The sequence below is a fragment of the Crinia signifera genome, chromosome 2 (assembly GCF_055691185.1).
Source record: "Crinia signifera chromosome 2, ASM5569118v1, whole genome shotgun sequence".
Taxonomy (NCBI): domain Eukaryota; kingdom Metazoa; phylum Chordata; class Amphibia; order Anura; family Myobatrachidae; genus Crinia; species Crinia signifera.
This window is the reverse complement of record NC_139218.1, coordinates 233906404-233933853: the sequence shown is the minus strand read 5'-3', so window position 1 is coordinate 233933853 and position 27450 is coordinate 233906404. Positions and strand designations below refer to the sequence as shown.

The 27450-nt window shown below is 42.5% G+C and overlaps 1 protein-coding gene across 8 annotated transcripts in view; it reads right to left on the bottom strand.

Annotated features, from left to right (window-relative positions):
• Positions 1 to 3542: 3542 nt before the first annotated feature.
• Positions 3543 to 27450, bottom strand: part of SH3RF3 (SH3 domain containing ring finger 3) — a 468317-nt gene continuing 444409 nt past the window's right edge. For 7 of the 8 annotated variants that reach the window (XM_083174026.1, XM_083174022.1, XM_083174023.1 and 4 more), the window contains 2 exons: positions 13973 to 14307; positions 3543 to 8491 (listed from right to left, as the gene is read on the bottom strand). In XM_083174026.1, coding sequence (XP_083030152.1) covers positions 8323 to 8491; positions 13973 to 14307 — 504 coding nt within the window. In that variant the 3' untranslated portion in view covers positions 3543 to 8322. The other variant, XM_083174028.1, reaches the window with a different exon arrangement.

The window sequence follows — 27450 nt, the reverse complement described above, 5'->3', positions numbered from 1 at the left end:
TATACACACCTTAAGTATCATCACATTTATTTTGTTGCTACAAAAATCAGTCACGCAAAGGACACTTACCTGAAATACTAACCCATATGGGTCTGTTCCTCTCTCAATAAAGACAACTACTCCAGCAAATGCATTATAATACTTATTTTTATTTGAAGAACAAAACACACTCATTGTTCAATGGTAACCAGAAGGACTGGCTTATTCTATATGCAATGGTAACATTCATACTTAGTATAAACATTTTTAGATTTGTGCAAAGTACAAAGGAATTCTTCATGTTCAGTTTCAATACAACAAATTCAGCTTTGTACAAATAAGAGCGTCTGCCAGAGCTGGCTTCACACACTTCCATGGAACCCACAAGTAAACCATTGAAAGGCCCACAAAATTAAACCGTACTTGTCCTTAATATTGACACTGATAACTTATAACATTTAACATTTTCACAACTTGTTCTTCATTATTTCATTAGTTTAATGCCAGCATGATAAGCTGACGACACCACTTTAACCTTTCAATGTACAATTTAAAAGTCATACACAGATGACTTAGGAATATAAAAATGTATTTTTCCAATACTGCATTTTTTAATGAGAACGTACAAATATGATTATTCATATCTGGCTGTGCTAAGGTGTTAGTGCAAACACATCGTACAATGGTAACTTCTCACAAATAGTTTTGACCTCACAGTTCATGGATTGGATACAGTTGCACATTCAGAAGCTGCCTTGGCATTTTGAGGAATAATTGAAAACGTATAAAAGCAATTTAATATTTAAAAAATTACATAAAAATGTTATGCAACCCCAAAACATTTCGGCTAATAATGTATTCTACTACATGCTTAAAATAACAGGCAAATCAGGTGATTAATCAATTGTGGCCATGGTCTATCAATGTTAACTACTAACACAAGGGGTGAAATTAATAAGATGAGAGATTCAGAAAGTGAGAGATTTGGTAAGAAATCGCCAGTTTTTTTAAAGCGGCAATCATTTACATTGCAGCATCAGTGTGATTTTGATGTGTAAATGCTTGCCGCTTTTAAAAAAAAACCTGGAGATTTCTTACCAAATCTCTCATCCTATTAAATTTCACCCGATGTGCGTCATTTAGGTGTGAACCAACTTGTTCTGCAAATATATGTAGGCTAGGCAAAACATAAAGTGAGAGATTTGGTAAGAAATCTCCAGGTTTTTTTAAAGCGGCAATCATTTACACTGCAAAATCAAACTGGTTTTGTAGTGTAAATGATTGCTGCTTTAAAAAACTAGAGATTTCTTACCAAATCTCTTACTTTATGTTTTGCCTAGCCTACATATATTTGCAGAACAAGTTGGTTCACACCTAAATGACGCACACCCCACGACAAGCAGCCGCATTAATTCACGGGTCTGTGGATGGGGCTAAAATGACGAGAAATTACACGATTTGCAGCATTTTAGCACCGCCCCCTCCCACAGACCCGTGAAAATTAGCATTTTATACTGCGGGGAAGCGTAGGAGCGGGAGACTTACCCACCTTCCCGGGGGCCATTACCCACCTTCCCGGCCATTCCGGGAGGGTAGACAAGTATGGTTGTGTCACTGAGCAGAGCTGCCCAGCCAGGCTTTCAGGTCGGACTAGCCCATCAGGCATTTACCAGAAGTGCAAGATGGCCAGTCTGGTCCAGTCTACATACAGTATACCTCAAGATATTCAGTATACAGGTGTACATATATGTGTTTCCATATAGTCAACACAGACTTCTCTTTCTGGTTGGGAAGATGTGTTATTTATTTATCTATCTGTAAGATAAGGTTTATATTAAGGCAATATGAAAATTGTAGATGATTTACTGAATGAAAGCTTGTAATTCATTTTGTGAGCTGCTTTGAAAAGTGCACCATTTGTCAAGTGAAATATGATCAAATTATGTTTGGAAGTGAATCTGGTGATTAAGATGGTGATTGCTAGTCAAATATTGCAATCGCTGTGAATAAACTGCAAATTGATTTTACGTTTACTGCAGCATTAATTCAGGAAAGACAGTGGTGGAAATGGATACTACTGTACTTGCTATCTAATAGTAGCTATAGCAAAATTATTGTATATATTTGACATTTATTAAAAATATTACAAATGGATGAGTGGTGACATGGATCACATTTTTTGGTTCAAGTTCAAGTATAGGATGTCATAAGAATCTGCAGAAAAGTTTTTCTCCTGGAAAGTAGGATGATTCCAACTGTAGATTAAATACTGTAGGATCTGCCGTCCGGATCCCGTAAGTACGCTGCAAGCAGATGTGTACGCTTACACATCCACTTGCATGCGCCCAGGCAGAGGAAAAATCATGCAATACTGTAGTTACTCACTAGCTGTAAATTGCCAGGACTTACTTTTAAGTTGAACGCTGATGGCCGAATTGAAGGTGCGCACTGACTATTGTGATGTCATCTGCTTGCCCCGAGCAGGCAGGGGCACGCCTGCATTTGCTGGAGTGTGCCCACCATTTTTGTGGGCACGCCCATGAATCAGGCAGCGAAAGAAAATAAGTCCTGGGGCGGATAAGGGACTAAACCTTGGCCCTGGAGGGAGGAGATGGGGCCACACAAGGACTTTGGATAACATATACAGAGGAGGCCGAGGCCAGGGCCAGCAGTCAATATAGGCTGTAGGGAGGAGAGGTCAGGGTTAATGTGCAGGTGAAGGTTTAGTGTACAGTTAGAGTTAGGCTGCAAGGTGAGGGCTTTTAGGGTTAGGCACCAAAGGGGGTTGGGGATAGGCTGCAGGGGGAGGGTTAGTGTTACTGCAGGTAGGGAAGGATAGCGTTAAAGGGGTGGGGGTTAGAATTCTTACCATTCGGGTGTCAGGATTCGGGATGCTGTTGTCGGTCTTAAGACTGCTGGCATCCCGATACCATCCCATGTTGCATTATAGGGCATGTGTGTTGTATTAAAGAGGATATGTGATGAATTGCATGAACCTCTTAAAAAGGGAGAGAACAAGAAGGAGTCATTGAAAATAGTTGACAATAGTACAGATTAACTTGTTTTTAATGCACATCTTGCATTATTGGGCTCATGGGCTAAAGAGTAGACGTACTAAATATATTTGTGTGCTTCTTCTGTTGCAATTGAAGATTTGTTACTGTTACAAGTGCACATGGGTTTAGATATTAAGAATGTTTGGTATATCAGTCACATAATGGCCAGTGGTGTACGTGCACTGCTATCATGCAAGAGTGGTGCAGTGGCCACTATTCGCAGCTTCCAAACTCTGTCATGGAGATGGTCCGATAAATGTCATGGTAGGTGAGCCAAGGAGAACTGTGGATGGTTGGGAGAACGATGAGGCTCACTCATCTAATAATTTATGTTGTCACTTGTCTGTCTTAAATTTTAGAGCTGTGAGCAGGGGTGGTTGGTACAGATAGACATATATACATTTTATGACACTCCTGTCAGACATACTGTAGCAGCAAAGAAGAATAGTTCTTACTTTCACAATCTCCCTGAAGATAGCAGGCAAGGCAAGTATGGTGTACTGTATCTTACTTACCAAAAGCCCACACTGTCTAGGGACAGTCCCCTGGCTTTCATTATTGACCATGTGCACAATACAATTCAGTTCCTCTTATTCTGTTTAATAATTGGGTAATTCAATAGTTTTTCTTACTATCTTGGCTGTAAATTAATATTTTTATACAGTTTAATGGCCATTCTAATTATCTTAAACCAATAGAATAGTTCTCAGCACACACAAATTGTGTTACCGTTATTAGACTTGTGGCTAAAAGTTCAGTTTGTACAGTAAGCACACTATGGGCCAGATGTAATAGCGTCTGAGTTTAGGGGCCGTGTGGGTTGCCGTGCAAATTCGGATGTATTTTTTAATGAAGAAATAATATAAGCTTAATATAATAATTCTATTCCTCATTTAGACTACATATAAATAGCCTAAAATGTAAAGAAAGAGACAAGTAATGTAGGTTTTCCTATGTAAGATCACAATTCACACTGGATAGATTTGATATGGGGATGTGTTTGTTATAAATGGAGAACTTCAGAGCTAGTCTAAATGGAGTGTGGTGGTGCAACAGGCAGCTAGTGTGTCTGCCACTTACACGCCTAATTATCCTATGTGTCTTACATACAGATGCTGCATCTTCTGAGAAAGCATTTTAGTCTAGGTCTAGGGCAGTGATGGAGAACCTTGGCTCTCCAACTGTTGTTGAACGACACATCCCAGCATTCCCTGTGCTTCACTCAGTGCACTGAGCGCAGCACAGGCAGCACAGTGGAGGCAGGCGAGGGGGGGGGGTTGCGGTGGGAAAATGAGGGGCCTGGGACAGCTGTACCCACAGCACTCCCCCTATCGGCGGCCCTGAGGAAAGGGAGTATAATATATAGTGGTCCTATGAACATTGCTGTTATTGAAAAATATATAGCATATCCTTCCTGCTTTGTACAAATACATTGAAGAAGGTATCTACCAAGGTAGAGAGAAAATTACGAGAGATAAAGTACTAAAGTACTAGCCAATCAGCTTCTGTCTTACATTTTACAGGCTGTGTTTGAAAAATAACAGAAGCTGGTTGGTGGGTACTTTATCTCTCACAGTTTAATCTCTCTATAAGCGTTGATAAATATCCCAGTGTGAGGAGAGTTGTGTCCTTATCAAAAGTTTATCTTAGCAATTATTCAAAGAGGACACTAAAAAAATACTAAAAGAAGTGTAAAAAGTAAGGGGAAAAGAATGTATGTAGAAATAAGACATTTGCCTTGAGATCAATCAAAAATTAGGCTGAGAAGGCGAATGAAAATATTAACCCTTTGAGTGCCAACATTGCTGTGAGCGATCCTCAAAATATCTGCTAAAAATGCCAGCATCGCTCACAGCGACTGTTCTTTTAGTATAAATAAATACAAATACAGACAAGTCAAGTAATTGAAGTTTAGTTAAATATTGCACCAAAAAAAAAGAACAGTCGCTGTGAGCGGCGCTGGCATTTTGATGATCTCTCACAGCAACATTGGCACTCAAAGGATTAAAGTGTTCATTCGCCTTCCCAGCCTCATGATTTTTAGGTTAGTCCCTCACAGCCCTGTAAAAGTATGTAACTCTCCTGAATCCCACATATTGAGGATAAAATCACAGAAAATGCAGCGACAGTGTGAAGGGGACAAGGCTAAAATATGAGAAAGATATAATTTAGCCTTGCCCGCAGACCCACAAGCTGTAGGCATTTCCCCATTTCTCGCACTTGATTGCGGGGCATTATGACATGACAGTCCATCCATCCTCCCCAGCTCTTCGAAGTGACCTGCTACATCTTCTCTCCAGGCTTCTCCCAAAATGGAGGAAAACAAAGTAAGTATGCTTTAAGGAATCAATAAAAGTATGATCATTGGTGCAATCTGAGAGTCCGAATTTAATATTTCTAGTCTATAACATAAGTAGTTAAAGTTTGTGTAAAATTTTAAGGTCAAAATCTCAAGTAAGACATAAATGCTGAACAGGACTACCATAGAGACACAAAATGGCCTATTATACCAGGGTCTATGTGCTGTGTAAAAGGGCCATTTGAAAAACCCTGGGTCCAGCAGCCTGGCATTCAACTGGGCACTCTGACCCAGGTCAAAAGAAGGGTTGCTGTGGGTGCTAATCATCACAAATGTCGCGTCGCTCCGGTGACGGATCCCTGTCCAAATCCGGGCTGTGACGTGGCATTTGCAATCTGAAAAGGGTATTAGAGACATGTGATTCAAAATCAGTTAAACAGAAAACATACTTGTCATTGCAGTATTGATTTTATCCTATATTTAAGAACATAAACATAAAAAGGATAATATTATCTTAACCCCTTGAGTGCCAGGGCAAATATCCAAAATAGCTGTGAAAATTGTCACGCAAACATTTTTATTCATCATAATGACCTGTAATATTTACCTTATATAGGAAATATAATCTTTTTTATACAACAATTTTCATTTGAATTTATATAATAAATTTGAGCGACGCTGGCATTTTTAGCGGCTATTTTGTGCATCACAGAGATATTGGAACTGAAAGGGTTAAATACCACATATGTGAGACTTGATTCTGAAACACATTTTTGAATACTCATTATAAAGGTCCTATAAGAGGATTTTAACTAAATCATTTGATATTTAGATTAAACTGAATAATATCTGGGCTTTTCATATCCAGGGATTTCACCTTTGCAAAGAAAATGGTGAAATGGTCATGCAAGTCCAAATGATGGCTCAGACATGGTGCTAGACTGAATCCCAGGCCAATATTGCCAGTTCTAGACTAACCATACACAGCTCAACAATATTCATTTAATCTTGATATTTAGTAATAACCAGGTTATTAGTTATTGCACCGACATATCCCCACAGGCCTACAGTATATATTTGCTGGTTCTGTATTTATTGGCATAACATAGATGTAGACCTGCATCTTCAGGCATTAGATTTGAATATCATTTCAGAATCTGAACCAAATGACAAGGATTATACCTCAACACAACAACAATCTTACACAAGTATTTTCCTCACAGGGAACTTGCAGTGTTCTTTTTACTAGCACATCTTTATTATATAAAACATATTTAATTATAAAGCACAATGCAATATGCTGGTGCTTTAAAAGTAATTGTTAATAAATAAAATAAATATTTCAGATAATTGTCTAAATTGGATACTGTATGAATTGTAATCATGTCTTTTTTTTATATGCAGAATTTATATAAAATAACAAAACAATGAAAACTACTAATCCCAATCACAATTTTTAAAGAAACTTTTTATAGGTTGTTTGAGACATTTTATTAAAGTTTCTAAATTTGCTCTACCCCAAATAATTGTGTTGTGCTTTTCTGAATTTGTTTTGCCCTTTATCTGTATATATGTATTTGTTCCAATGCATTTTGGCCTATGAAAACTCATTCTCTTATAAATGTAAACATTTTTGAACAATTTGAAGAATGACTGAGTAAAACAATTGGGCAAAATGTTTCACAGTAGCCATAGATACAAAACAAAATATTTATGCAGAAATGTAAACATTGTAATAATCTTAACCAAAACTTCATCATAGCTATAAACTAAGAGCTGTATTAAATGGTTTTCTAAATAAATCAGATTTTATGTTTATATTTATATTTTTTTTAATTTTTTTGTTTAATAATTTTAAGTTGTTATTTTTCATGTGCAGTTATTACTAATACTGAATAGCTGTAGATAAAACTTATTGTTGGTCACGTCATACTACTTTTAGGGCCTGATTCTGGTTGAATCGGCTCACTGGCACAGCTTACCAAGTGCCCGAGAGCCCACTCCACCGAAAAATCCACCCCCCCCGCCACACTGATTCCCTTCACTACCTTGCGAGGGGATGGGTATCGAGACACATCCCATCGCATGTCTCCGCTGCAGGAGATATCATTCGATGGTCACCGACCATTGAATGATATCTCCTGGCTTCGACAACTGACTTTTATTTGCGTGTGCCAGAACGAAGACTGGGCGGGCGGCCGGCATCCTGTGACATCAGCCGCCCACCCCTGGCACACATCGAGCCACCCCATAGCCATGGAAACACACAGTGTATTCATGGAGATGCCCATAAAACGCTGGGCCTTCCAATGGCCGATCCCCATTCCCGCCGCCGTCCTTGTCCCGCCCCGAACCTTGCAAACGGCTCAGCAACTATGCAAATCACTGCAGCCGTGTGCAAAGGGCAACTTCACATGCACACAAAAGACCTTGCGCATGCGCAGATTCACAAACACCGGAATGGGGCTGAATTCAGCCCTGTGTGAATGATTTAGAATAACCCCCTTAGTGTATAGTTAAATGTGCAATGCCCACTGGCCAATTGATATAACCTAACCTTCCTGCATAGGCAAGTAATAAGAACACTGCAGTGTATACAAATAAGTTAATGTAGAATAAAACATTAATTTTAAAATAATTTCATTTATAATGTATACATCACAAATAGCAAACATAGTCAAAATGCACATCTTCTCAGTTTGTGGTTCCAAGCGGAAGGCACTACTCCAACATACCATTAAATGTACCAGTCAGTCACTTCTCAAAGGTGTACATCAAATTCAGTGTTCTCCTTAGATCTTACGCTGATGGTCCAAATGTATCTTTGGAAGTTACAATGGCAACTCTTATTGATTTGGCATCCTTTATTCCTTGTGCTTATTCTTTTGTGTCATGTACAGCTTAGTCCACATTTTTTTCTTCACACAAGATACTGTATGGGACAATATTGGATGCTACTTCAGTTTAAAGACAATAAGTATAAATTTATCAGAAACTTTCTACAAAGCTTCCAGGGAAAAGCCCAGTCCTTCCATTCCTCTGTAATGTTCCCTTATACCATCCATCTTCTCGCTTCTTGTGCACAAACACAATGTCACCTTCTTTCAGCTCGATTTCCGCTTCACTCTGAGGTGGGTATGGCACAACTACACGATATCTGAAATATACAACATTATTACTGCATAAACATCACAAAAATCTGAACATAATTCCATTAGTTAAATGTTATAACCATCATGGTTTATGCCATATTATTGTTTATAACTTCAAAAAGCTTTATAGAAATTTTTTTATATGTGGCACGGTTGCAATATTGGGCTAATAGTTTGATTTTTTCAAAATTGATCAACATAGTTGGGTAAACAGATAGAGTTGTTTATAGTACAAAGACATAAAAAGTTTAACATTTTAATGATCTATATAAAGCTTCATACACATGGAGTGATTGATTGCTCAGCGATATATCACTCAGCGTCCAAATTGCTGAGTGTCCCGTTTTCATCAGCGATGATTGCTGATGAAAACTAGACACTCTGCCGGGGAAAGTCGCTGGGATCTGGGACCTGCGACCAGCGACCACTGCAGGGCTGGTGGCGGGAATGCGCTGCTGGCAACAGTCACCCTGTACGCTCAGCAACGATATTGCCGGCGATTTCGGCTGAAATCGCCCCCTGTGTTCGGGGCTTAACTCTTCATTCTTCACAGGGCTTAAGCAATGGAGGTTTATGAAAGTTAAGAAATATAAAGCTCCACTGACAGGTGATGGAGAAGCAGGTTAAGGACTATTAGTGATGAATAACTTCTGATGACACGATCAGATGATGGAGTAATGGGTTAAGTAGGACTATTAGCGATGAACAGCCTCTGATAACGCCATCAGGTAATGGAGAAACGCATTAAGGGCTATTAGAAATTATACTTTTAATTACAGCTCCTTGTGGTCTTTAATACCATATTTATACAATACCTACTAATCTGTCCACATACAGCAGTATAATTATCCATGCCAATGCGCGTCACAGAGTATTATAGTTTAGTTTGCACCTGAACTTTACTGTATATTTACATAATAAGCCTGACTTTACCATTCACCTGTAGCTCTGCTACTAATCTTATATTTATGTGCCAATATGATATTATATTACTGCAGTCAAAATCATGAGAACTGTCACAAATGGCAAATGAAGTTTGCAGGCACACAATTTTTATGACTTTTAATAAACTAAATTATGCCGAGAGCTTGCAGACCTACCATGTGGCTAACGGATTTTCAGCAATCTATACAATTTACTTCCCACAAAGCACTTAATTATTCTCCTTTTTTCTATATTTCTATTCAACTAAACATCAGCCCAGTACATAATAACATGACATTTTGGAAAGTTTATGCATTTTTAAAGCAAATTTTAAGTATATAAATTATGTCTTTCTGTTTATTTAGATAACATAAGTTAAGGAGTACAGAATTTGCACTGTGTGTTACAATGAACTTATGCTTATTTCAGAGTATTCTATTTATAATAGAATAAGGACACCAGGAGAAATCTCAGACACATCCATAAACCCCAGCTTTCAAGATCTCAGCTTGTGGCAGAAAAAGGTAAAATTAGTTTAAGGAAATCATTGTGTGCTCTAGATGACTTTATTAGTTTAGCTAGAAAGTGTGAACGTGATGTGAATATTGCACGGAGAAAGCAGTAAATATAAATCAGCTTAGATGATTTTCAGGTTTTCTATATCTCTCCGAGTGAATAAAGAGCGTAATCACTCTACATTGACAACATCAAATCACATCAATGTTCTAAATCCCTTTTTAGATTACTAATTGTAAATCAAGAGTCCTACACATTTCTTTTTCAATCTTTAAAAAAAAATGTATTTAGCAAGATAAATCCACAAAAAAAATGTTTTTTGGGGGTTTCTCGTGCTAAGTTTCACATGTATTGTAGGTGTAAAGAAAAAAAAACAGTCATTTTCGAATACAGTATACTGTACAGTATATAGTACAAAATGGTTTCAAGTTCAGACATAATTTATGTAATGTACATTATATAAGCCAGCATTTAGCACTCACAGATCTTCAAAGGGACAAGCAAAAGGGTCTATAATTAGTTAGCATCAGTGGTGGTGTTTACCTATGGGCTGCAGGGCTGCAGCCCCCCCCTTCAGATAAAATCCTCCACTGTAGTGAAGCCAGGTGCAGTCTGTGAGACGGCACTGGCTTCACTGTGACTGGCAGTGACTTGCTATTGGAAGTCTGACCTGCCAGTCACAAAGGCAGTCCCATACGGAGGTGTTACCTCCCTCCGGGACGCATCGTTGCGGGCTGCCGGGCAAAAATGGCAAATGTGCATGCGCAGTACCTATATATACCTATATATATCTATATATACCTGCCGAAGCAGCCCATAGAAGCTAGCCATACTGTATGCGCAGTACATATGTTTGTACTGCTCATGCGCAAGTCCCGACGCCTGTCATCGTAGGACAGGCGCCAGGGACTGAAAGAGGCAATGGCAACGACAGCGGTAGTGACAGGGGGAGAGTGGGGTGCCTGCGGCAAGAGGCAGCCCCCCTCCTCGAAAGAGGTAGGAGCTGCCACTGGTTAGCATTTTAGTAACAAATACTGTAAACCTAAACTAACATAAAACGCTAAAGACTAACAAACCATTGTAATATCTTCTTGAATACCATGTGATACCCTGACTGCTGGCCCTCATCTGTGCGAGTGCTGGAATTCAAATATATGTTTTATATAGCTATAAGTGACCAAGTGGCATGAAATTCATTATGATCACTGAGTTCTGCTTGTATCCAGCTGGCTGGCACTAGGAACCACTGTTGCTCTCACAGAAGGTCAATTCTCCAAAATGCACTACTATGTGGGGGTTCCATCAGGCAAGACGCACTCCCAGAGGCAGAGCATCATAATCTGCAACAGTCTAAAGGGCTTCTGAAGCACGCTGTACCACTTCTACATCAGGTGCACTACAACATCCAGTACTCCAGGCTTGCTCCAGCCTGATACTGATATATACCATGACTGCATTTCTCTATACACCACTGTTGTTTAACCCCTGCCTTGCACCATTGTTTCAATGCAATGTACCACTGTTAACCCTGTACCCATGGATAACAATAAATAGTTACCGTGATTGAGAACTCTCTGTATTTCTAATAGTCACTTTCATATCCGCCGTACTCCCTATTGTTGTGACCCATATCCCAATAGGTTTCCTATATCCATCCTTATATTTTGCAGCAGGGTGCACATTACCCAATCATGCAGAGTTGGGCACAACTTGCATGCAATCACAATTGTAAAATGAATCCCATAAAATAATCACATATTGCTACATATGCAGGAGCCTTTTTAGTCAATTCCGCTCGCATATGCATTTTGCAGGAATTCAATAATTGCTCTATTTGCAAATTCTCTAATAATCAATCCATGCTGAATTGGGCATTCCCTCTCAGAGAAGGGCATATTTATTAACAACCATATATCCACATATAAAATGCAATTGTGGTATAAAAAATTGTTGCCGTAACTCACAGTGCGGAAATGAAAGCCTTTTTTATTACCGTATATACTGGAGTATAAATCGACCCGAATATAAGCCGAGGCACCTAATTTTACAGCAAAAAAACTGAGAAAACTTATTGACTCAAGCAGGACCCTCACTCGAGTATAAGCCGAGGGGGGCCTTTTCAGCATAAAAAATGTTCTGAAAAAGTAGGCTTATACTCAAGTATATATTTGTTTCTGGGTTTGGAATTGGCACACGTACTGCACATGTGTTGCCTTCCGCTGATGCATGCTAATGTGGCACTGTTAAAAAAGAGAGGGACCCAGAGATAACTATCTACACCTGCCATGAAACATACATAGCTATGATGACTGTCAGTTATTTGGTTTAGCACCTCACAGCCCTGGGTTCATGGGTTCTTCCCTATTGTAACTGTGTGGAGTGTGTATATTTAATTAATTATTAACACTCCCAGAGTAAAAAAAAAAAAACCATTGATGAGTTAACTGGTAGTGACAAAAGTGGACCATAGACTGAAGTATTACACATTCTTTATAAACATTCTAATAATCTGCTGCTAATACATGTGGCCAGCAGGTGGTGATAGATGATCCAAGCAATCAATGATTCTTTATTATTTATTTACAGTTTATATTAGCGCTTACCAGACACTTTCAGGAAATTGCAATTTAGTTTGTTCTCTGCACATGCTATGCATACTTTTTGCACAGTGCCCCATTGAGGCGGCGTGTCATGCTCCACCCAGAGGGCGTGTCTAGCTCCATATATGGAGAGATTGTGAAAAGAGATTGTGAATGTGGCACCTAGAAGTGGGGGTGTGTACTGCTACATCTGAGGGGAATCTTTTTAAATGACTTATATACAAATGTAGATGAGCCCCAAAGCAGTAATTAGAGCTATTATACTTGCTAAACTGCAAGGAAATGGCGCTAATGATTCAATGTAAATGTATCTATCTCTCATACCTTTTTCCCCCCAAATATGTAAACGTTTAATGTGGGCGAGGTGAAATGAGGGAGATTGCTAGACTAATGAGGGAGAGAGGGAGATTGCTGCTATTTCAGTGAGTCTCCTGCAGAATAAAGTAGGGTAGGCAGCTATGATGCTATGCAAAGAGACTCTTCCTAATTTATTACCCTCATTGTCATATAAGTAGTCTTACATCAATTGGAAAGATACGTTAGTGGTGTTACAACCATTCGTTTAGAGACCAAGCCAAATAGTAACAACTGTCTATAGGCCTGATTCAAAGATCAACGCAAGAGTTTACCATCTGAGTGGCACTGCACTCGTGTCGCAGAAAATGAATGGCAGGTCGCAGACTGGATTTATTTGCAAATTTATTGGTAGTCAAGATGAACCATTTGTTGTGGCTTCAAAAACGCCTGCAACCATGCTGCACAACCATGGGGCTACTTGGAGGTTTGATAATCGACTGACCTGTGGGGACTGCAGAGTCTTTACATGTAGCTACAGATAGAACCATCCTCTTCTAGCCCTTTAATAGGATGAAGTGAGCCACAGCTGTTGGACTTAAGCCTATGCAAATCCCTACTATATAGTTCTATGTATTGTATTGCATCTGAGAACAATAGGCTTTGGTGAGCCATGGCTATCCACAGATGTCTAGTTGAAGAAGTTACAGTACATATCTCCGGGCATGGCATGCTAACCATTGACTCCTGGGAATGGCCTACTAACCAGTGACTCCTGGGAATGGCCTACTAACCAGTGACTCCTGGGAATGGCCTACTAACCAGTGACTCCTGGGAATGGCCTACTTACCAGTGACTCCTCGGAATGGCCTACTTACCAGTGACTCTTGGGAATGGCAAGCTAACAAGTGACTCTTGAGAAAAGTCTACTAACCAGTGACTCCTGAGAATAGCATGCTAAATAGTGACTCCTGAGAATGACCTGCTAACCAGTTATTCCTGTGTATGACATGCAAACAGGGACTCATGGGTCTGGCATGCTAATCAGCGTCTCCTGGGAATAGCATGCTAACCAATGAATGCCCATGATGTGTTTGCTTTTTAACTCAATATATTTCACGGACACATTTTCCATTGTGCACAAAATCTTACCTTTCTCGCGACAGGTATTTGGGTTCTGGATGTACAGCTAACATTGCACAAGCAGGCTGTCTTACTGGGGATGGAACTGAAAAATTGAGATCTAAAGAGCCAGTTTTTCTGTGTAATGGATGCATTCCCATTGCTCCTTGCATTTCACTCTCAATGGGACATGACCCTGCTCTCCCATGGTTGGTGATGGAGAACTCAAGTCCGACAGCTCCTTGTATTACTCCTTCCACCATAATTTGAGGATCATGTGTTGGTGAGATGGATGGAGGAGAACGGGACTTCTTTTTTGCAGAGGCTCCTGCCAAAAGTTTGAGAAGTCCACCCTTTTTCTCTCTCTGAAAGGTAAAGCAAACAGTTAAAATGGTGTATCTGTATATCTGTCTATCTATAGTATGCAATTATAATAACTGAGCTTCCGCTGCACTAGTGTAACTTGTATTCTTTGTAATGAAATTTAAAATAAATTTCAGAACTCTTCAAGAAGGAAAAACTGATACTGTTATGAGCATTGGGCCTGATTCAGAGTTGAATGCTGTTGTATGAATTTGCAATCCTTCAATTATCAAATGACTGTGCATGCATACAGATAGAAGCACCCATGCGCTAGCAAAATTAGCGCCAAGATTAGCAAAAATACCTAAATGCCATCCCCTCACAATTTGGCTGACAGCAAGCCGGAATTTGGAGGTGGTAACCTGCTGTTTTCTGAAAGAGTAAAAAAAAACACAGGTGTGTCCGTGTGTTTTATGGCAGGGTCTGTGACGTCAGCACTGCCTTGACCAGCCTGTCTCTAATGCAGAGTTGTGGAAGGGTCACACTTACTCACATTTGCATAGACTTGAAATATCATTTGATGGTGAGTGAACTGCATGTGGATATGCGAGAGGATACTGGATAGCGATATTTTCACAATTCACTTGCATATTTACACAGGCCAGGTTTTATTTCTGGCTGGGAAGCGGCTAACTACTCGCAGTCATCTGCAAATTTTGGGGCCCTCCCAAAACTACAACTCCAGTTGCTAGCCTGCCAGGTCCCTCCCAGTGATGCAACTGCTAAATTTTGCAATCGCATTGGCAAAAATGCGAACGCAGCATTTTCCTGAGTCTCCTACAACGGACACTGTAATATACAGCCGAGACCCATTTTGTCACTTCCTATATATTACACATCCCACAGCCATCGCTTCACCCAGGATTCAACTTAGCATTGATGATGATAATTAGTAGAGACAGGATTATATGCATTTGCATATTTGCATATGCATTTGCATATTTTGCCCATTCTCACTGGTTATTGCATATTTTACCTAAAATCTAGTGATGTTGCATATTTTAGGCTCTGCCCCCTTTCCACCCGTGAGTCACAGCACTGCTTTGCCCTGCTGTTGCTGGCCAGGTAGTGGTAGAGTGTGCAGGCTGGGGCAATATGTGCGCAGTGTGGGGAACCTTGGATGTACGCTATGTCTGACACTGCTCTAGGCTGCCAATCCATTTTGATAAGTCAGTCGAGGCGGATGCCATTACGAAGCTCCTGAACCTTTGCCTGCCCCATGCCTGGGACTTTACACCAAGAGACAGACTTCTGCAGCAGAGGAGGCGGGCAGAAGGGTTGTGACATCACGCAGAGCGGAGGAAATGCCCAGTCACAGTAAGTATGCGGCGCAGGGAGGAAACCTTCCACTGCGACGCCCTCACACGCTATGCTGACATTTGATCCATCGGCGCTGGAGATAAGGGTCCGTGTAGTTGATGCAAGAAGAGCTTTGGATGCTGCAGTCTGCTGTAGCAGCCAAGAAGAAAAAAAGTGTATAGTGCTAGACATCTGCAGATGCTGTGGGCCTATTTTTGAGGTTTATTTGCATCTATTGTATGCTGATTTTTAAATAAATAAGTTAAAAAGTACTTTTTTTATTATTTAATGTAGCATATTTTAACACTTTTAATGCATATTTTAAGTATTTTTCATGCATATTTGCATGCATATTTCAAGCTTTTTATGTTGCATATAATCCTGTCTCTAATAATTAGTATTACATTCAATACAATTTTGTTTGATAAAAAATATCCCCTTTGTGCTACAGTACATCACAATACAGTATGTCCAGATTCAACAACTTCAAATCTTTCAGTGTGTGCTCTACATACTAACTTCGCATACTGCATTTTATGTCATTGGTTATTTTTGTAAATATTAAAGAATTTAAGGTTCCACTTCCAGAACGCCAATTAGAGGAAAATACATTCTACTTGTCAGCATTAAACTTTATTAATTGCTGATTGTGCGGTACTGTAAAAGCCTAAAGTAATTATATAACAAATGCACTGTACACTTGTCTGTACACGTGTCTGAAAACACCTACTCATTTCATTTTTATTATTCAGCTTGAAATGTCGAGCTACAATTATCAGTGTCAGTAATGTCTGCTGAAGTCATTAATTGGTGCAATTACAGTATATGCCTATTCTATTGCATTATGCGGAAGGAACTATTACTACTACTACTACAGGTATGTGGGTTAATGTGCAAGGGGAATTACTACTGTTTGGGCATTATGTGTAAGGAGCATGTCTGCTACTGTGGCTTAATGCACAAGGGGTGTTACTACTACTCTGTGGCATAATTTGTAAATGGCACTTCAACTGTGTGGGCATAATGTCAGGAGCAATACTACTGTGTGGTGTACTGTGAAAGGTGCATTACTACTGTGTGGCATAATATTTAAAAGGCTACTACGAGGGGTGTGGCATGCAATGATGGCATTTCTAGTGAGACTGCTCCACACCCTTTTCCCAGAGTGGTACCTATCACCACTAGCCACCTCCCTTCCTCTATCACGGTGCTCCCCTGTCATTTTCTCCATTTTCCCCGCATGTGGGTTGTGTGGATTTGAGGCGCTGGGAGAAATTAGGATACTTTGAGGAATTAATTGGATGCTGGAAGAAGTAAGGGCATGTGGGAGCTCTGAGGCATGAGGGGAGCAGAATGATATGTTCAGGTAGGTGAGCTGCATTGTTAACAGTGATGTGTGATGGGAGCAGTGTGAGCTGAGAGGGCAGGGAACAGTGAGGTGCATGTAGGAGTGTGAAGGGTGGAGTAGGGTGTCACTAACAATGGTGACACCTGATGCTGGAAGATTTAATATGCAATGGAAAAGTACACATGGCCTTGCAGGTAAGGGGTGTGCCCTCATGGTTAGAAACCAAGTTTTGTCACTCCAGGTGTACTGGAATTGTTGGCTGCCTCGGGGACAAGTCCAGTCCAGTTTAGGCTCCCATAATAACTAAATATGGGGGATTGCCACAATTTCTCTCCTGCTTCCCATGCCATTTTTTTTTATTAAAACTTTAGAACACTTTTTTAGACAGAACCATGCGTAAATCTCACTGATCTGTGCATGGTTCTGTCAAACTCTCTAGGCTGGACCTGGTCTTTTTGTTTTGCAATTTCTGGTAACTTTAAGGGTGCGAATTGAAAATCGACACCCTATTACATTTGCGATTTTGATGTTTTCTATAAGAAAGAATCCGGATGAGATTTTTAATGTGTAATTTTTTCAGGCGGGTCAAATGTGCAAATCTAAAGGTGCGTACACACGGGGGCGATTTTGTGTAATATCGTGGGAGTGTGCACCGGCGATATATCGCTGGGTGCGCGCTCCCGTTTTTACCCTTGTAGTGATCGCTGGTCGCAGGAACATGCTCCTGCGACCAGCTGATTTCCACTGCCATCTCTGGTCGCTGATGAACAGGAGACACAGAGCAATATATTGCTCAGCAATATATATCTGAGCAATATATCTCCCCCGTGTGTACGGGGCTAAACCTCAATTCGCACGTTACTATTCTGTATGTGTGATTTTTGGAAAATGTGCGATTTTTGACATGTGTTGCTGAAAAATCGCATATTACCAGAATTCGTACCCTATTACATCTTCACCATAGTATTGTATTATTTTATTCTCAATTAGCAACATACAGTTTTGCAGCACATGTTTGTATTAGGACCTGTCTAATTAACAAGCACTTGAAATGGGTATGCAAACTCATGATACATTGACTTTAGGTCGACAGTCATTAGGTCGACCACTAATAGTTGACAGTGGGTAGGTCGACACCTTTAAATGGATGACATTGTCAAAAGTTTGACACAAGCAAAATGTTGACAGAGACATGGTTGACACTGAAATGGTCGACACAAGTTTTGCATTTTTTTGTTTAGACCAACTTGGTTCTTTATTTACCATCCAAGTGGATATAGAGTGAACAATGTGAGGCAACGCGGTACACTTATACCGTTCCCATGTCGAACAAAACCCGTGTCAACCTTTTAAGTGTTGACCATGTCTAAGCCGACCTTTTTCTTATGTCAGCCCTTTGTCAATGTCGATACTAACCGCTGTCGACCATTAACCTAATGACTGTCCACCTAAAGTCAATCTATCATTTATGTAATTACCCTTGAAATGTCATTGGATAGTCTAACTGTATTTTAAGCAAGTTTTCTGTTCCAATGGGTTACATTTTCATAATTGCTTTAGTCATGCACAAATTATTTAATCTATTTGATGTAAACAATAATTCGCCCTTCTGTTCTCAGAGATAAAAAAAATCTGAAAACATAAATCTTTACTAAATTAATTAATTACAGAAGTACATTATTACTGTCACTTTTAATAACTACTTTCCTGTTTAACAAAGATGAGATAGAGCATGTGAGATCAATGAACTATTCAATTTATGTGACAAAAGTCAAACAATACAGCATTGTAGTACAAGCAGATTAAAGGAAAAGCTTGTGGAATGCATGTTTATCAAAAAGTAATTATGTGATCTACTTAACCATAACACACTTGACAGTAGTGTCAGCTGTCAGACTGGCCATGCATTAAATGTGACATTTGCAGCAGGTGAAGCTAAGGCCCAGTACAACATGAAGCATGAGAAGTGAAAACCGAAAGGCGCTCTGGATACAGTGACCTTTAGGAGCTTCATGTGATGCTTCAATGGATATGATAGAGACATACAGATGGGGCAGGCCTCTTTTTTGCTGGCGAATCGCCAGAACGTCAGCGCTGGCGATCCGCCAGCGGTCTGCTTAACCATCCGACTGAGACGCGTCTCACGTGCACGCGCGTCTCAATCTCCGTCGGCGGGGCGACGGGAACCCTGTCCGTCTCCGCCTCAGGGAGACGGACAGGGTTAGGGGGGGTGCGGGGACCCTGGGTTACCGCCAACATGCCGGCGGTGACCCGGGGGAGCGTCTGGAAGCGCCATCGGAAGGGGACGTGCGCGCCTCTCGTGCACGCGCGTCCCCTTCTCGCTATGCAGATGGCGCTGGCGGGGGATGGCGGCTGGCGTCGCCATCCCCTGCGAAGATGGGACCTGCCCCATCTGTACATAAACATGATTGTGGTAGAGCTCAAAGACAATGGGGTGTATTCAATGCGGCTGGCAAGGGGGTAAAACTGTGGGGATCATCGAAAACAAGCAATCCTCGCTTTTTAACTCCCCCGCCGACCACTCACCCTATTCAACGTGACAGGGAAATCCTTGCTGTCCTCTGAAAGCGAGGATTCCCCCAAACGGTCTCGGTGTGAGCGTGCGGCCTGGAGGAGGGGGTAAGTAACTGAGTCTATTTATTGCACCTTGTCACTAACACTATTGTACTTACCATTTGTATTGTCCTGACGACGGGGGAGGACCGAAACATAGACTGTATGAATAAAACCTGTCCTATCTTCACATCATTGAAAGATGCTGAGTGCCCATTTCTTCTTTGCTCATATATATATATATATATATATATATATATATATATATATATATATACAGTGTACGGTAGTGAGTTCAATAAACTGCGGCACTCCACGATTTTGCAAAATAAGGTTATATTAAGTGACCAACGTTTCAGGGCGACATAGGCCCCTTTTTTGATTGAACTCACTACCGTACACTACAAATTGTGCCTGGGGGCACCCACGTCAATTGAATCTAGTATTTTGGGGTGCCGGACTGAATCAGCTATGTATATGTGTATATATATATATATATATATATATATATATATATATATATATATCGAGAAAAAGAAGGCCACACAATGCGCTCAGTGGAATTAGCTAAGCAGCAACCCTGAAGGGGTCCCCTGTTAGATGGGACCCAGTATAGAAATAGAGAAAAAGGAGGTTTTCAGGGTGCGCTAAGACCTTTCAATTATTAGGACAGTATTGTTTAAAATAGGAAAAATTTAATAAACATTTGCTCACAGAGCATAGCAGTATAAACAAAGGTCGAATCAATACAATTTACAATGTATAAAATGACGTAATCACAATTCAGGTCAGTAGTGGAAATGCGCCCAATAGGCCCAACGCGTTTCGTCGTGAACACGACTTCCTCAGGGGCACAATACAACAGTAGGCAACGATGGTCACACGATCAATGGTTTAGGTTTTGGAACCAACCAAATATAGAAATTTCACGAAAAAGGGATGTCCTTAGGTGATTACAACATAATGTCCACCAGCTGTTTATAGATGGATAAACAAATAGAGAAACCATTCAAAGTTATACGGCTATAATGACCACTTTCAATTGTAGATAGATAAGGGGAAATTAGTAGCCCAATGGAAAGATGTGTACTGCTCTGCTCCAAAAGTGAGAGACTCTCACTTTTGGAGCAGAGCAGTACACATCTTTCCATTGGGCTACTAATTTCCCCTTATCTATCTACAATTGAAAGTGGTCATTATAGCCGTATAACTTTGAATGGTTTCTCTATTTGTTTATCCATCTATAAACAGCTGGTGGACATTATGTTGTAATCACCTAAGGACATCCCTTTTTCGTGAAATTTCTATATTTGGTTGGTTCCAAAACCTAAACCATTGATCGTGTGACCATCGTTGCCTACTGTTGTATTGTGCCCCTGAGGAAGTCGTGTTCACGACGAAACGCGTTGGGCCTATTGGGCGCATTTCCACTACTGACCTGAATTGTGATTACGTCATTTTATACATTGTAAATTGTATTGATTCGACCTTTGTTTATACTGCTATGCTCTGTGAGCAAATGTTTATTAAATTTTTCCTATTTTAAACAATACTGTCCTAATAATTGAAAGGTCTTAGCGCACCCTGAAAACCTCCTTTTTCTCTCTCTCATATATATATATATATATATATATATATATATATATATATATATGGAAGCAAAGTACCTCTACCGCGCTTGTACAGAAATACGGCAGCACCTCTGAGGAGCCCTCTGTTAGACAGGACCCAGAATAGAGATAGAGAAGAAAATGGGTTCTCAGAGTGCGCCCTTTACACAGTGCAAATGTCTAAAACATTGTGTCCAATATACAACAATATAACTGTAATTTACAATAAAAAATTATTTTTATTAAAAAGCGTCTTCCAAGTGATGATATAAGCCCAACGCGTTTCGTCAACAGCTTGACTTCATCAGGGGCATTTGACAGCAGTACAGTACAGAGATTTTCACACCGAAGGAGTCCTTTTAGTACAACTCGTGTATAGCAGGCATTTTCATGTGGTATTTTATACCGGTAACTGTTTCAAACGAGATCACTAAGTGTTTTTGGGAGCATTCAGATGTGAGAAAGATGTCCACTTCTCATCTTAATCAAATACCCAGTAAATTCTGAGGGTTTAGTAGCCACAGGAGAAATGCAATAAACTTGATACCAGATAGCGTTTTTATATAGTGGTGGTAGAACCGGATGTGGACTCCTGGACTCCAAGCACTGAATGATCCTTCAGTGCTTAGAGTCATATATATATATATAAGAAAGAGAATGGTTTTAGACAGCTGCGCTCAAACCGTGTTGGAGTAACAATTAGCAGTCCAGCAAAAAAGTCCTCCTCATTAAAAAGTTTTTCAAAACGAGACACACCACTTCTGGGTCTCCTTGCTTAGGTCCCTTTAAACACAGACCGTCGCTCCCCAAAGTATAAAGACCCGTGTCCAGCGGGTATTAGAAATCTGCAGAGAAGGAAGGACAATGGGGGCGCCTCATAGCGTAGTATTTTTAATGTAAAAGCATATAGACAAAACAGCAATATTAAGAACAGTCAGAGGATGGTACCCGTACCATATAATTCCTCCGCTCTGGGCTCAAATACCACAAGGTTTTTAATATCTACCCGTCCACGGATAACAGCACGCCTCCTCCTGCGGGATTACAGCACACCACTCTGCACTTGCAGCCTTCCACAGGCAGCAAGCACGCCGGTACTTTCTCCACGCTGGTTCAGGGAACGCTGATCACCGGGACACGGAGCACGGATGACGTCACACAGGCGCCCCCATTGTCCTTCCTTCTCTTCATATATATATATGTGTGTGTTTTTCAATGTACTCATGTATATTATTGAATCTGCACTGGAAGACCTACACCAAGCTTTCAGTTGCAGTATGCATGTGCTAATGGTCTTGGGCTGGATATGGAATGTTGACAGTCATAATGTCAACACAATTCTGCCAATGTTGACAATGTCAACATTACTCATGTAGACAGTGATACAATGTCGACATGTTAGAATCTTGGAGGCACAGCCGTAACTTACCTGCTCCAGCTGAATCTTCTGGGTCCTACCAGCCATGTGACTGTAACTTTCATATCAGCACTGCAGTCCGTCAGCATTACAGTAATGTCCTGTACACACTGCGTATAGTGGCCATAGGGACCCATAAACACTTTGCAATGCCAGCCGGGAGAGTGCAATGCCGTGGTGGTGGGGTGGCTGGGGAAGCGTGGCCATGCTGCATTCCCCTCTATAACAATTTGTTTTTGTCACACGTAGCCGCGACGGAGCGCGGCGGGTACAGTACTCACCCGTCCGCGCCCGCCGCCGGCTAGCGTGTGCAGGCTCCGGTCTGCGGTGTGCGGGTAGCGGCAGCTCTGGGTAGGGATGGCAGCAGTAGTGGTGCCGGGAGGCCGGCGTCGCCATCTTGGTTGAGGACAGGAGACAGATTGGCCCAGAGTGGAGGTTCCCTCCTCATCCTGTGCTGACAGCCAATGGCAGCCATCCCCTGGGGATATAGGGGATCTGCCTAGGCTGTTCAGTGTCAGTGCAATGAGTCTTTGGAGTCATTCACAACTCCTAGCTGATTCCCGGATCCTGGCTCTTTCTCTCCTGACTCTGGTGCCTTGCTCCCTGCATCTTGCTACAAGGAAGTTTTCTCCTGACACCAATGCTGCAAGTCCTACCTAGTGCTTGTTCCTGCTTGTGTCCCAGAATTACCCTGCACAGCTTCCGCTGTCCTCCTTCATACAACTCATTCATTCCATCATCTTTCAGTCATCCGGATCCATTTCTTCTGTCATCAAATCAACCTCCTTCCGGATCCTCATCTATGTACTCTGGCTCACCAAGTATACGTTTCCAGATTTCCCTGCCCGTTATTAGTATTGTGCTGGACTCTATTTAATTTATTCCAACTGTCACTTAAAGAAGTATTTGAGTGAAGTTTATCATTTATGAAATCAGTTATTAAACCTGCACGTTTCAATCCTACTCCTCCTGGTCCGTCTCCGGTTCCTGTGCACCGCACGACTCCATCCAGCCCTTTAGCCGTGACAGTTTGCACTGACCCGATGGAATCGGGTGAAGCACAGGCCTCCATGACGGATGTTCTTCAAGGCATCATGGCTCGATTGGAACAAGTAGAGACTACCCAGCGTCAAGTGGCTCAATTTCTCCAGACCTTGTCATCACCTCAGGTGGCTCCCTCAGTTTCAGCAGCACCAACCTCCGGAGCTTCGGCCTCTGCTGCTCCCCCTGGGCCAGCTGCTCCTCACCATCTACACCTGTCAACCCCCAGTAAATATGACGGGTCCCCGAGGGGGTGTCGAGGATTCCTGAATCAATGTGACGTCCATTTTACCCTCCAGCCTTCCAATTTCCCCTCTCCCAAGACTCGGGTGGCTTACATCGTGTCCCTACTGGCGGGTCCAGCCCTGGAGTGGGTGTCCCCCCTTTGGGAGCGTGCGGATCCCATCCTCAATAACTATGAAGAGTTTGTGGCCTCCTTCCGTCGCATCTTCGACGAGCCTGGCAGAGTGTCCTCCGCAGCCACAGAGATCCTAAGGATTCGTCAGGGCAGTCGCCCAGTGGGACAATATGTCGTACAATTTCAAACCCTGGCTTCCGAACTCAGATGGAACGAAGAGGCTCTCGTTTCTGCCTTCTGGAACGGCCTAGCCGGGCGCATCAAGGACGAGTTAGCAACTCGCGATTCTCCTTCCACCCTGGCTGAACTCATTTCATTATGTAACAAAGTCGATCTGCGACTCCAAGAACGCCAACTTGAGAGGAATCGCTCTGATCGCCTTCGCCCTCGATTTCCTTCCAATGTCGCACCAGCCTCCAAACCAACCCCGCCTCCTGCGGTGTCAACAGATGAGCCCATGCAAATCAACCGCTCCCGTCTCTCTCTCGAAGAGAAGTCCCGAAGACGGCGAGAGAATCTATGCATGTACTGTGGCTCCTCAGCTCACTTATTGGCTTCCTGCCCGCTGCGGCCGGGAAACGACCGCTCCTAATCTCCCCGAGGGAGGTCCGATTAGGAGTCTTGCTTCCATCTCCCTCTTCTTCTGATTCCACCATTCCGGTTACCCTTGTGTGTCCCCAAGGGAGAAAAAGAGTTCAGGCCCTATTGGACTCTGGAGCAGCGGGAAACTTCCTTTCTTCTTCTTTTGTCACCCAACATGCCCTGCCTGTGCAACCCCTGGATCACTCGCTGGTCCTCACTGCAGTGGATGGGAGTCGAATTCGTAGTGGACAAATCACCCATCAGACCACCCCGGTGACACTGCTCATAGGAGCTCTACATCAAGAGACCCTCGAATTCTTCATTCTTCCACAGTCCTCACACCAAATGGTCCTGGGCCTTCCCTGGCTCTCCAAACATAACCCACACATCGATTGGACCAATATGGAGGTCAAGGCCTGGGGAACAGATTGCCAGTCTACTTGCATTCCTCAGATCCTTCCGGTCTACCAGACCCATCCACAACGTGAGGGTAACTATCCTTCATCCTCTTCAGCTCCACCCTTGTCGATACCCGCACCATATCGTTCATTTACAGATGTATTCAGTAAAGGTGGTGCCGACACCCTGCCTCCTCACCGTCCTTGGGACTGCCCGATAGAGCTGGTGGCCGGGAAATTCCCTCCTCGTGGCCGCATCTATCCCCTGTCGCTACCTGAGACTGAGGCCATGTCCTCGTACATTCAAGAGAACTTAAACAAAGGTTTCATTCGACCATCTACTTCTCCGGCCGGGGCCGGGTTTTTCTTTGTGAAAAAGAAGGATGGCGGTCTTCGGCCATGTATCGACTATAGGGGCCTGAACGACATCACCATTAAAAACCGCTATCCCTTACCCCTTATCGCAGAACTATTCGACAAGATCAGAGGGGCAGCAATCTTTACTAAATTGGACTTGCGAGGGGCCTACAATTTGATCCGGATCCGTCCAGGTGACGAGTGGAAGACGGCTTTTAACACGCGCGACGGCCACTATGAATACCTGGTGATGCCCTTCGGCCTTTGTAACGCCCCCGCCGTCTTCCAACAGTTTGTAAATGATATCTTTCGGGACTTGCTGTACCACTCCATCGTAGTCTATCTAGACGATATACTCATCTTCTCTCCAAATCTTCAACTTCACAGACAGACAGTGTCCGAAGTCCTACGACGTCTTCGCCAAAATCAACTGTTCTGCAAGTTGGAGAAGTGCGTTTTTGAGGTCACGTCCATTCCATTCTTGGGTCACATTCTCTCCGCCACTGGGATAGAAATGGACCCAGAAAAGGTGAGAGCCATCCAAGACTGGGCAGCCCCCACAACACTCAAAGGAATTCAGAGATTCCTAGGGTTCTCAAACTATTACCGGCGATTTATCCAGAACTTCTCTACTATCGCTGCTCCCCTCACTGCTCTCACTTGCAAGGGAGCTGATCCAAGCCGATGGTCGCCAGAAGCATCCTCTGCCTTCCAGCAGTTAAAGAGAGCATTCATAACGGCACCAATCCTCCTCCAACCAGACCTCGACAGGCCCTTCATTCTCGAGGTGGACGCATCCTCGGAAGGGATCGGGGCCATCTTGTCACAAAAAGGTGAGGATCAAGAATTACACCCTTGTGCCTTCCTCTCCAAAAAATTCCTCCCGGCAGAGAAGAATTACCCCATCGGGGAACAGGAGTTGCTTGCAGTCAAAACTGCGTTAGAGGAGTGGCGATACCTTCTGGAGGGGGCACGGCATAAGATCACTGTGTATTCAGACCACAAAAATCTGTCCTTTCTTAAACAGGCTCAGTGCCTTACTGCCCGCCAAGCCCGTTGGGCCATGTTTTTTGAACGCTTTGACTTCCAAATTAAATTCCGACCTGGAACCACGAATACTAAGGCAGACGCTCTATCCCGCTCCTTTGAGACGACCTCTGACCTAGAGACACCTCCTCGTCCAATCCTCGATCCGCTGGTCTTCGCCCAAGTAACCGTACAGCCATCTCCTCCTCCAGGTAAAACGTTCGTTCCCCCCGAACTCCGCAAGAAAATATTGTCATGGGCACATTCTTCCCGCTTCGCAGGGCACGCAGGAGCACAAAAGACCTTGATGTTCCTGTCACGTTCTTATTGGTGGCCAACCATCCGCCACGACGTAACCAACTTCGTCGCTTCTTGTGTAAGATGTGCTCAGCATAAGGTGCCCAGAACAACTCCCGCTGGTCCTCTCCGCCCTCTAACCATTCCCACAGAACCATGGACCCATCTGTCAATGGACTTCATTTGCGAACTACCTCCCTCAAAAGGTCATACCGCAATCTGGGTAGTGGTCGACCGATTCTCGAAAATGGTCCATTTTTTCCCACTAAAAGGTCTCCCCTCTGCTCCAGTACTGGCTCAGCTATTTATCTCAACCATTTTTAAACTTCACGGACTGCCCAAAGAGATTGTATCCGACCGCGGAGTACAGTTCGTTGCAAAGTTCTGGAGAGCTCTCTGTGCCGCGGTACAGGTCAAACTCAAGTTTTCCACTGCCTTTCATCCCCAGACCAATGGCCAGACAGAACGGGTGAATCAAGACTTGGAGGCCTTTATCCGACTGTTTGTCTCGTCGTCCCAAGATGACTGGGTGGATCTTCTCCCGTGGGCAGAATATATGCATAACAACTCCTATCACTCTTCCTCCGGAACCACCCCCTTCTTTACAGTATTCGGCAAACATCCACGATCTCCGGATTTCTCAGAATTATCCTCTTCCGAAGTTCCTGCAGCAACCACTTCATTACAACGCTTTGCTAAAATCTGGTCGGATGTCCACACCGCTCTTCTTAAATCTTCCGCCCGATACAAGAGGATGGCAGACAGGAAAAGAAGGGCAGCGCCCAGATTGAAAGTCGGAGACCGGGTATGGCTGTCTACCCGCCATATACGCCTCCGT